The following is a 12,149-nucleotide window of genomic DNA, read 5'->3' as shown; positions in this document are numbered from 1 at the left end:
AAATGTGTGCGGGGGACACCGTTGCACATACACAGTCTAATTACAACTATATTATATATAAGAATGTAGAAACCTAAAAATCTTTGTGTTAGTTAATAAATAAGCAACGTATACGTAAATTTAATTAGAGTGTATGTATTTATGTGTTTATGTGTGTGTGTTGTGTGTAATATAAATATGTGGCTGTGTATATTAAATATATATTAAATTATTTTCATATATTCAATATATATTTAATATTAAAAAAATATATATATATATAATATATATATATATATATAATTTAAAAAAAAATATATATATATATATAATATATATATATATATTTAAAAAAAAAATTATATATATATATAAGTAATATATATATATATATATATATATATATATATATATATTTTTAGAAATATATATATAAGTAATATATATATATATATATATATATATATATATATATATATTTAGAAATATATATATAAGTAATATATATATATATATATATATATATATATATATATATATATATAACTTAACGTAAGAGGGTCTATCGTACCGTTTTTTTCTCCGCATCATGCTATCACATCGCGCTTTACCGATGACGTGTCTATTACGCGATAGAAAGCTTTTTGGCGAAATGTTCAGGATATTTTTCAACATTTTCAGTTTTTACAATATCGGTGTAGAAAAAATTTTATAAATTATTATAAAAATGAATTATTAGCTCACTCGTATTCTTACATTTCCTTCCATTATTCCTTAGACGTATTCCTCAATTTCGCTCGAATCAATCATTGATTGGAATTCTTCACTTTTTTTCATGTGATTTTTATACAGTAAAATAATGCCTCGAAGAAAATTCAAACGCGCTCAAATAGCTTGAGAAAAACATCTATTCGCAATAAGGATAATTCAAGGAAATAAGAATAAGAGGAGTAATAGAAAAAAAACATTGTGTCCTAAGCAAAATCATTTTTTTTTTCAATTTGTATAGAGGAAAAAAGCTACTTCACATTGTATCGAAACATCACATTATCGCACAAACCATTTTGATCATAACTTTTTAAGTGACGCTAGCGTCTTCTGTCTCCTATAAAGGAAATAAAATCTTTCTCCATTTACACGATCATGAAACAGCCTTAGAATTTTGCTGCATGATAGAAAAAGAATAGCGTATTGTAGATAGTATTAACGGAAAAGATTGGTCGAGACTCTGTGTCAATTTTGAACACTCTTGTGATTTATCGACTGTATTATTGATTACGAAAGCGCGATATGCACATAGAAAACACTCTTTACGGTGATTTACAATCAAAATGTACTAATAAAAAAGAGTTTCACTAAATCATCTCATTATCACGATATAAGCACGTGTGAAAACATTTAATTTTTAATTAAATAAAAAAATCGTCAAATCAGAAACAAAACAATGCATGTATCCTGCGCCAAACGATATCGCGAGTTAGTTCAACGCATCGAGAGAACATGACTGAAATCATACCTTCTATAAAATAAATGACGTTTTATAATCATTGAAAATTCTTAGTGAAACGCTTATGTTTGCATACGTATATTCGAAATCTAATTTATATCTTTCTTTCGTGACACTCTGTTTGCTGACGCATAGCAAAAAAAATGGGATACATAACAGGATAAATAGGATATACAAGAGTTCAAAACTATTTTTCTTTTTAAAATAATACAACTCGGAACGTCTCCCCTTGAAATCGCTTTTTCGCGAAATAGTTTTGATATTCTAAAAACGAATTAGAAAAATACTTTTTTTTCTATCTCGTATATAAATACATATATGTATCCCGTAGTAAAAACAAAAGTTTTATTATAATAGTTTTCTCTACAGCATTCTCTTAGCAACGTTTTAAGAGAAGCAAACAATGAAAACAACTAGAAGACGTAGCATCCTTTAATGTTATCTAGATCTTCAGCGTGTATATGTTAAAATCTACCAAGCATTTTAAAATATATAAATATCTATTGTAATAACAAATATGATGTACATTTCATCGTACAATATCATCATATCTTATTATTACAATATTTTTACAATAAATTTACATATTTTTAGATCTGAATAAAGTAACTTTTACGTTCGCAAGTGACCGTCCAATTTTCAATTTGGCAAAAAAAAATTCTCTACTACTGATCAATCTAGTTTCACTTTATTTGAATGTCTTGAGATGCATACAGATTGTATAGATCTCTGCGCGATGCCCGACTATCATAGTGATTTTATTTCATTCTTTTTTGCGATTACTATGATATCATCTTCATCTGTCAATCATTAGAAAAGTTTAAATTTGCTTGGTACTATGATTACATCCTGGGCTTTAACATCCGGTATGTGAAAATAATTTATATTTATTTACAATAATTCAATACAATTCGGAGCAGATATCCCCGATGCAGGGCTATTGGTAGATATCATTCTCGAGGGTTCAAAGGGTTTCTTTCGGATCTCTTTCCCGAAAGAAACCCTTTTCAGTCTTGCACTCCCTGATGGTAACGGTTTTCAGATTAACAGTAACGTCCGTGATAAACACTTGATCCGCCACTGGATTCCTCGCGTGCCAATAATCCGTACTAGGGCTTGTAAGAGGGGGGTAGATTTCCGACTTTGGAATTTCGGTTTGCTTGATATTTGAAGTATTATTATTGTTGTTGTTGTTGTTGTTGTTGTTGTTGTTGTTGTTATTGTTAATATTATTATTATGACTGTGATGTCCATTTACGACGGTTGGTAACCTATTGTTGTTGGTATAAGAATCTGTGGGACTTGGTGATTTATGACCGTTCGCTTTGTCAGCGACTGCCCCATTCGATTTGTCCTGCTTTTGCTCTGACAAGTGCCTCTTCTTCGTTGAGGGTTGTTCCAGGGGTGTATCTATCTGAGGAGACAGCGGTGCTGGCGGTGCACGTGGAAGAGAGGGCGGCGGGCCATGAGGTACGTCAGCTTCGGGACGCTTCTTGTCCTGTACTGCCGGCGCCGGCGTCGTCGGCACCGCCGGAAGAGGTTCTTCCGGCGTCGACTTTACACTAGAGGATGACGGCCTTCTACCATTAACTTTGTGACTCTGTAACGCGGGAAAAGAATTTTACTTGTATATCACCGAGAAAAATACAATACTGAGATCCATTTAACATTTAACATTAAGCGCCATGCGGTCGTCAGTAAGATATTTTCAAATTGTATGAGTTTTATTTATGTATACCAATCGAAATTTTGATACCGCGATGCAACATAAGGCACAACTTATAGACTAGATTATATATTTTCAGGATACGATATCATAACTTATTAGCAAATTATATTTTTTTGTTTCAAAACTTACGTGATAAGACGGCGTTGTGGGATTGTTCTTCAAAGGCAATAATCGAGGAACTTTGCTTGGCGGCGGGCTTCCACTACCGGTGTTGGGATTGCTCGTGGTAATTGTCACGCCGATTTTGCCAGATTCCTTACTGAGAACTTCCGCCTTCCTCTTTGTGCCCAGTTCTTTCCTGGGTAACAGAGGTATATCCACGCTACTGTTGGAACTGTCAGAATCGACGCTGAATGTCGACGCTAATTCTGGCGGTGTCGGTGACTCGTGACCATCCAAGGAACTCGGGAGTGTGTCCTCGTCCGGAGCTACTGAATTCAAACGAGGCGCTGAAGTGCTGCCTGTTGTCGATTCATCTTGACTGTCTTCGCCTACTCTTTCATCCCCACCAGGTTCCTCCTCGACTACCAGATTAGCTAGTACCTGTTCCTGAAGAAAACCTCGATTATTATCTATTATAGATCATGTATAAAAAGAGCACGTCTGTCGTTCAACGTTGTAATCCTATTAACTCTTTGTTTCAAACTATTTCAACAAAATGAGAAAAGATTTTACGACTAGTTGTACGTGCTTAATGAAAATGTCATAAAGCTTGTTGATATATTAAACATTACTTAATATTTAAACTATTGAAATGATTCAATATATAAAAAGATGATCTTAATTTCATAATCAAGAGACATAGCATTAGCATTTTATGAATTTGACAAATATATATGTGAATATTCATAAAAAATTTCAGAACATATCACAAAGCTTTGTGTTTAGAAAGTATTTCTGATAAGAAATTTCTTTTTTCTTTAAAAACTAATATATGTATAAATATGTCATTAATTTCAATTTTTTAATTTTTTTAAGGTATAATGTAATGATTTAATCAAACGTGATGAAAGTAAGGGAATATAAAATAAAATTTATATAAAATATCATTATAAACGCAAGACATAATAAAATCAACGATATTGGAGAAAAGTTAACTTAATTCTGTTGATTAAACTTTATCTTTAATACTAATTAATTTAATTTGAATTTTGTTAAAATCGATCTCGTAATTTATTCAGAATTGAATTAAATATAATGCACGCAAGTTAATATATAAGTATATCATTAGTTTTACGTTATATCTGGTATCCCTTCGCCTTGGTCTTCTCGTGGTTACATCTCCTCCTTTCTGACTTTCCTCGTACAGCTCGATTAATCTGACGTCCAAAATATTTTCTTCCGGCTCCCATGTGTTATATCTGCAATAACAAGAAAAATTGCATAATACATATTCCAATCGCAAGCTTTGCATATCACAAATATCTCTGACAGATTTTTTATACTCACTTTTTGCTCCATCCCTTCCATTTGACAAAATATTCGATTTTACCCTAAAAAAAAAATACGATAAATAGTAAATATTACTAATATACTAATATAATTATATATTTATGATAAATATACGATAAATATATGATATAAATATTGTGATAAACATTATTGCATTGAATAACATAAGCGTATTATCATCGCACGAATACCTATTCATGCCACGTTCGACGATAAATTAATTGATAAATATATTTCTAAAAATGTACACCTCTGTGTAAAAAATTAAATGAATAACAATTACTATGTTTAATGAGAATAGTTGTGTATTTTTTAAATGTATTTTTTATGTTATAAGAACAAGAGCGAGACAAAAATTTCAAGAGAGATGTGTATTTCCAGTTTTGCATATTTTTTAATGCACCATCTATCACTATATTCTGATATCATCTCTGAAACATTATTCCTTCAGTTAATTGTCATCGGCAAAATGTATAATATGGCGCATTAATCACTTTACTCCTATAATTAAATCTATCATTATCCTGCACATCAGTTATGTCAGAAATGGATCGTTATGTCGTCCACGTGTAGCGCACTTCGTTTGTACCATGTGCACATCCAACAGATCGTTTACTGATAAGATCTGCCAATCAGGGAAAGCCGAATCACTTATCAGTATGCGTAATTATAGCTATCATGGCGCGATAATTAATTGCGACGCGAGAGGCGCGCCGTTACATCGATCGTCTTGTACGATTTTCAACGATCGCCGAACGGATAGAACCAGGTGATCGGTGAAAGCCGTTGGCGCCATTCGCTGTCAGTTAGCAGTAAGTTTTACGCTGTAAACCGGGTCGATTGCGCGCGAAAATAAACAGACAAATAGAATGTGTGTGTTTTGTTTATATTCCTAGGAGCAATGAATTTTCTGACAATATGAATAAAAGTATAGAAGAATAATGGATGGTATATAAATTTGATTACAAAAAAAATGATAAAAGAATTAAAGTTCAGTGTAACATTAAGCTTAGTAATCTTGATATTAAAATTGATATATCTTAATTTTGTCTAGCTTTTAAGATTAATTTTCTTAATATTAATTTCTTATTTTAATTTAATTCGCTTTTTTTTCTTTTGAGATTTTTGTATGACTTTTAACTCTTCGCCAACTGATGTCGGATCGCTTATGATTTATATATAATTAAAACTATTTTAAATCTCGACAATAGAAATAAATATTTCATATATATACATATATATATATATATATATATATATATATATATATATATATATATGTTGTGTGTCTAATTAGAATAACTATTTATTTTTATTTCAAAAGTATTTTTTTTTTTCAATCACCATATGATACTTTATGAAGGAAAATAACTGATATAAAATTTTATTCTGAAATACGTATAAAAAAGTTTCGCTATGGATTAAAATTGATCCAGGCTACAGCCTTCCAAGGATTAAAGCAGATTAGACACATCAAATCTTGCAACTTATTTTAGTTACAATTAAGATGTTAGTAAGACTTATATGAAACAAATTTAAATTTTAGTAAACTTGAGTCAGGTCAAATAAAATTAATTTTTTTTTTAAATTTATTAGTTATACACAGAACATAAATTTTTCTTAGCGCGATACCAAGTGAATCTTTAGATAAATTTCGAAATTCAATTTTAATAAAACCCTTCGCGTAAAATACACCGCTTAAAGAAGAACTCCCTCATTTAATTCACATTATTGTCTCGATATTTATGTAATCCTAGAAGAGATGGAAACGCGAGAAAAAAAAGAGATTATATGAATTTTCGAATCTATCTCACGACACACGGTCGATAGCACGATCGGCTACGTCGACGTTCATGGGTAGCGGCTTCACCCATTGGCCTACGGCCAATGACAGAAACGGCACGCCGGCCCATCGTGCTGCGCAAGCCGCGTGACAGTTGGAAAACAATGACACACGAGAGAGATACGACGTCGCGAAACGGCAGGAATGAACCACGAGTCCGATCGACGACGTGATCGACAATGTGATAGCGCGGAGCAGGTTGTCATCCTCTCGCGAGGCGATATTGTTACATGTCGATATTAGTACAACAATCGTATCGTCGATTTGCGAGAGTGAATGCTCCGTAACGCTTTATATTATTTATTTAGCAGGTTTATTCCATTTGACACAATTGGACGGTGAAACAATATCGCGTAATATGTACGAATAGCATCTGTCATAAAAAACGAAAGACTTTGAGAATGTTGAATAAAGATGGTAGAATTGTTTATCTTGTTAGAATCCTCAATATATTCGAATATATGTCAGAATATATATATATATATATATATATATATATATATATATGTCATATGAACAGAATGTATCTTTACTTCAGTGATATTATGTTGTACAATTTCGTAACGTCTTAGGGCATTTTGACATTAATGACTCTCCTCTTTTCTGGATTAAAGACATCATCGTAGCATTATTTCTATTTTGTGATTTTGCATGTATTATTCTAAACTTTTACTAAACAAACTAAATTTAATTGTATCCATCCAATTAAAAGTCATTATTATTCTTGCAGTTATATTTGTGACATAATTAAGGAAATTATATTAATCGCATTAAATTAATTATATATTTATATAAATTCATGTCTTTTTTTCGAGTGAAATGAAATAATGTCCCCAAACATATAAAATGCCCTAAAAACCTAACTGAAATCTTTTTAATAGCATCTTTTATGCTATTCTCGTTTCAAATTTGACATCTTTAAATTAACAAAGAATCTGCTTAAAAGAATATCCAATGGTTTTGAGGCTCCCTATATAGTTTATATAAATGTTCCATAGATCGGTGAGAATCTTGGGAATTATGTTTGCAAATTGTTTCGGAATTGTACAGCGTGTTGCGTAGAGAAATACGCCACCAGTTGCTGCCAGCTGATCGCCATACGGAGCCTTTCTCCTATCCGTCAGCGAGTTTACCATTGTCCGCCTCCGGGAACTCCCGTTAACCAGAAGCATATAGTCGGCGTCAGAATTGTGTGGTTGAGATTATTTTTTCTTTAATAACACATTCTACAAATTTACTATTGTATATGAACCAAAGATGATAACAATAGTCATTAACAACGCGTCGAATTTATCCTATAAATTTATGTATCCTATATAAAATAAAGCTATATAATCGATATCAATTAAAACACAATTATTATATTAACATTTTAATAATTACTATCATAATCTGTTAGCATCTAAACAAAAGTAAATTTATATATAGAAAGAAAATAAACACAGTAAATAATAAATATTTCCTTTTGTACAACGTGTACGTAAAATCTGCACAAAATATTGTGTATTGTCAAAGAGTTAATTTAGCATATATAATCAATTATTATAAATACAGGATCTCGTGCCCTACGCCTGTACGCGGTTGTATGCGTACAGGTCCTTCTACGTGGCGGTAGAAACCACAGAGCAAAAGTTTCCTAACACTTCCTGTTTCATTAATGATAGCTGAATGTAATCTTTTTTCTGATTAAAATTAATGTAAATATGTATTTTCAATTGTCAATATTTTAAAAGAAATTAAATTTAATTGTCTTTTTTTTCAATTAAAGGAATTAGAATAAAATTACGCGATATAAAATACATCAGACAAATGTTTCACTATATTAAAGTTAAGAAAATAAGTAGGTATATAATAAAATATTATTTTAGAATAAGAACAGAGAATTTAAAACACATCACTGAGGTATTCCTTATTTTACTCGGATCTTTTCTTATTTTACTTTTTTTATTTATTTTACACATTTTTTTCTCTTTTAAATTTAAATTTATAAGTAAATTCTTGCTCTTTGTGTTTTATTATTATTTATCTTTAAGTATGTATTTGTGTAATGAGAAATATACTTCTTTCTTTCTTTATCATTACTTGCATTACACATAAATGGATTTATATGATAAATTAAGTAGATAATTAAATACGTTTACAGTACTGTATGTATATATTTCTCTTTTTATTCCTTTCTATTTTTTCTTATATCAAGAAAATATGTGCAGGGTTCTGGATATCAAGGACTAACAATGATTAGAAATATCGTTTTATAGATGTAGTAAATATGTATATATATATATATATATATATATATATATATATATATATATATTCTAGAGAAAGAAAGTAATATTATGTTTCGCTATTTTTTAAATTTATGTTCGCGACTTTTATACAGTGTGAAATATCTTATCGTTGAAAACAACAGAAACATAATAATCGAAAAATATCATTGACGTGCTTCAATTAAGAAACGATTTCGAGGAAATTTACTTTTTGCTCTTTTGCTTCTCAAAAGACACATAATTTTATAATTTTTCTGCGTGATTAATGTCGGCGTGTCGCAACGTAAGCTACGTCAAAATACGAGACACAAAATCACGCTTACGCGGTTCTGCAACGAGAACGAATCGATAATCTTGCCAATGGCAGAATTAATCGATCGGTAGTCGATGCTCAAGCTTTATTCTTCCCCCTTCGAAATTCAATAATTGCATACGTAAGAAAACAGACCTATACTCGTTAACGTACTTAACGAGTCTGACGTCGCGAAACGCGGCACGCTTGGTATCGTGGAAGCGCCAGCCGAGGAGCTGTCAGAGAGAGAAAGATAAGAAGACGTGCGGAGAGAGGGAGGATAGAGAGGCGCGGTAATAGAGGCGCGCAAACAGATTCCGCCTGGTGGCGCCATCTGGGAGCGACAGCTCGAAACACGCGATACTAACCCGCTTTTCCCTCTTCTTCGTGATGCGTTCCGCGGCGTAAACTCTGTCGCCCAGTTCCATGGCTGTCGTATGAATCTTTAATCCAGATATTCCGGACGAGCGTAAAGATGTCCTTCGATCAGTCTGTGGCTGCGTCGCACGTGATATCCTACGAAACACCATATGTAGCGGTACACACCGGCACGGCAGATCGATCACGCACACAAACACACATTCCCCGAAAGTCGTGAAAGAAAGAGAGAAAGAGAGATCACAGTACGTTTACGTAATATCGCGAGATAATCAGTCTGTTTCAACCGATCGCACCTTTCGGACACAAGGTATAGATATACCGGCATGCGCCGCGAATGGAGACGCGAGACACGTGCGCGATTAACCACGTGGTACGATCGTATCTAGGGGTCGTATCTCGAGTCGGCGATCGAGTCAATTGATTCGCATTCTTGCGTCGCGCATCGTCGTGTGTTGTCAAATTGGTACGCGACCGCGACACGTCGTGTCGTCTTCGCGAGAACGTAGTAACATGCTGTCTAACGATCCCGACGATCAGTTTCGAGGAGATCAATTTCACAGGGATGCTATTTCAGCGACAGAAACGAAGAAAGCACGAAGGAAACAGCGCGACGCGATGTTTTTTGAAAGGCCAGTAGCCATCGAGCACGGTGAGTGAAGTTGGAGCGTTCCGTCAAGAGAGAGAGAGAGAGAGAGAGAGATAGAGAGAGAGAGAGAAAAAGAGGAAAAAGAATCCGATGGGTGGTGTTCGCAAACGTCGACGTACCACGTCTTTTCTCAGTCGCGCGGTTGGTTTTTCATTTGTCGAACGCGGGTGCGCGTGTTTCGACGACTACCGGCGTGATGACGGCACGGCACGACACGGCACGGCACAGCACGGCACACACGCTTTCCGTATAGTTGTTGGTGGCTGTTGCCTGCTACCGTCGCCGCTGTCGTCCGCAGTCGCCGCGCCGTTCGGGCGAGATCGGCTCGCTCGCCGCGTGACGTCAGCGATTCCCCCTCACGTCGTAAACACCAAACATGGCCGTCGTACGGATATACGCTGATCGAGTGCGTCCCAAGCTGAAGGCGTAAAACTGCCGCAATACGAACTGTCGCGAGCCGCGATTATGCGCGAATAACGCGTGACGGCGCTTGCAGGCCCCGTGACGTACGCACGGTGATCCCGGATGGCGAATATTCGTGAACCTGAGCGATCGACTCGCGGCGTCTAACGCACTCTACGGATCGAGGCCGACTAGAGCCGAGGTCTGCCGAACTCCCCTCGCAAGCCTAGTGGATTCGCCCAAGCCGCTCGAGGTTAGGGGGTAGAGGAGAGGGGGTAGAGAGGCAGAGAAAGAGTGTGACAGGAGAAGGGAGAGGCTCTCAACGGTACGTGCGGCGTGAGCCGCATGAAAGAGAGAGAGAGAGAGAGAGAAAAAGAGAGAGAGAGAGAAGGAGAAAAAGGGGAGAGAACGAGAGCGCGATTGAATTGACCGAAGACGGTCGTGAGGAGACAAGGGGGAGAGGAAGAGCAAGCGCAATGGAGGTAGAAAAGAGAGACGGCACGACTAGGAGCGCCGTCCTCGGAACAAGAAAGCCGTCTGCCTGGCCTGCTTGTTTGCCTGCCTGCCCTGTTTGCTAGCCTGCCGCCTGCCTGCCTGCCTGCCTGCCTGCCTGCCTGCTTGCTTGCTTGCCTGCCTGCCAGCCTGCCAGCCTGCCAGCCAGCCAACCAGCCAGCCACCCCAAGTTCCCTTCTAGGTACGTGTATGCATGCGTTTGTGTACGAAGGCAGTCGATGTGCGACGTTGCCAAATCTATTTCGTCGATAGTACCGCACCGCAAATGTCACTGGTGTACCACCGCGACGATGCTCGCGAATTCTCGTACGCAACGACGACGTCGACGGCGACAACGACGCCAGCAGCCTCGACGCGATTTTCCGACCTCCGAGTCCGCGAGTCGTAATCGATCGACGACGACGATGACGCTCGCTCTCTCTTTCTGTCGGAAGCGCAAACGCGCGCGCGTCCACTCCTCTCGTCGGGCGGCCTCACCGCGCCGTACCAGTCGTACGCGTATTCGCGCCTACGACATCCGGCAACGTTGCATCCTCCTGCGACGTTCTGTCACACACTGTACTCAAATCGCCTGTATACGTACATACACTAACGCGCAGCAGCGGTTTAATACACATCACACACATACATATATATATATATATATATATATATATATATATATATATATATATATATAGATATATATGTAACAGACACTGTATCCTACCTGCGACAACGAGGCTGTAGTACACTTCTTGAAAACGAGCGAAAGCAATTGTCGCGGACACGTCGGGAAAGATAGGAAAGCACAGCACGTACACCGGATACACATACACGTAACGCGCGCGCGCGCACACACACACACGCACACAGTACGGCACTTCTCTCCCTGTCCTCGTGAAAACGCGTGCTACCTCAACGGATCCCAAAACGAGAGTGTTCTCTCCTGCGCCGACGAGCGCACAGGGAGCAGGGAGAGCGCGCGCGAGAAGGACGGAGCGGGTATATCCGCGCGAGTGCGAGCGAGACGTTGCAAAGCGTCGACGGGGGAAACCGTCTTCTCCGTCCTCGGTGTAAATAGCGGGATAAAAAACCTGTGACGAGGACATCCCATTGGCGGAACTGTCAGGGCGCCACCGTTGGTTCCGAACCC

The 12,149-nt window shown here is 36.6% G+C and overlaps 1 protein-coding gene across 4 annotated transcripts; it reads right to left on the bottom strand.

The window, feature by feature from the left end:
- Positions 1–1,339: 1,339 nt before the first annotated feature.
- LOC140666619 (polycomb group protein Pc) lies at positions 1,340–11,948 on the bottom strand. 4 transcript variants are annotated; one of them, XM_072893983.1, is made up of 6 exons: positions 11,724–11,948; positions 9,441–9,588; positions 4,665–4,708; positions 4,453–4,576; positions 3,345–3,764; positions 1,340–3,086 (listed from the first exon to the last, which is right to left on the bottom strand). In XM_072893983.1, the coding sequence occupies exons 2-6, from the start codon at positions 9,498–9,500 to the stop codon at positions 2,451–2,453; spliced, it is 1,284 nt and encodes a 427-aa protein (XP_072750084.1). In that variant the 5' UTR covers positions 9,501–9,588; positions 11,724–11,948; the 3' UTR covers positions 1,340–2,450. The 4 variants fall into 4 exon arrangements, with proteins under 4 accessions (XP_072750084.1, XP_072750085.1, XP_072750082.1 ...); XM_072893984.1 differs by lacking the exon at positions 11,724–11,948 and adding an exon at positions 10,219–11,057; XM_072893981.1 differs by lacking the exon at positions 11,724–11,948 and having other exon boundaries at positions 9,441–11,057.
- Between the last annotated feature and the right edge of the window lie 201 nt (positions 11,949–12,149).

Source organism: Anoplolepis gracilipes, chromosome 6, assembly GCF_047496725.1.
Source record: "Anoplolepis gracilipes chromosome 6, ASM4749672v1, whole genome shotgun sequence".
Lineage (NCBI taxonomy): Eukaryota > Metazoa > Arthropoda > Insecta > Hymenoptera > Formicidae > Anoplolepis > Anoplolepis gracilipes.
Note: the sequence above shows the minus strand (reverse complement) of the source record. Positions and strands in the feature narration are given on the sequence as shown.

Coding starts and splice junctions, on each gene's coding strand:
- LOC140666619 (XM_072893981.1), bottom strand. CDS start 9,602: ATGGTGTTTCGTAGGATATCACGTGCGACGCAGCCACAGACTGATCGA. Junction 4,577..4,664: donor TGGAAGGGATGGAGCAAAAA/GTGAGTATAAAA, acceptor TTGTTATTGCAG/ATATAACACATGGGAGCCGG. Junction 3,087..3,344: donor CCACAACGCCGTCTTATCAC/GTAAGTTTTGAA, acceptor CCCGCGTTACAG/AGTCACAAAGTTAATGGTAG.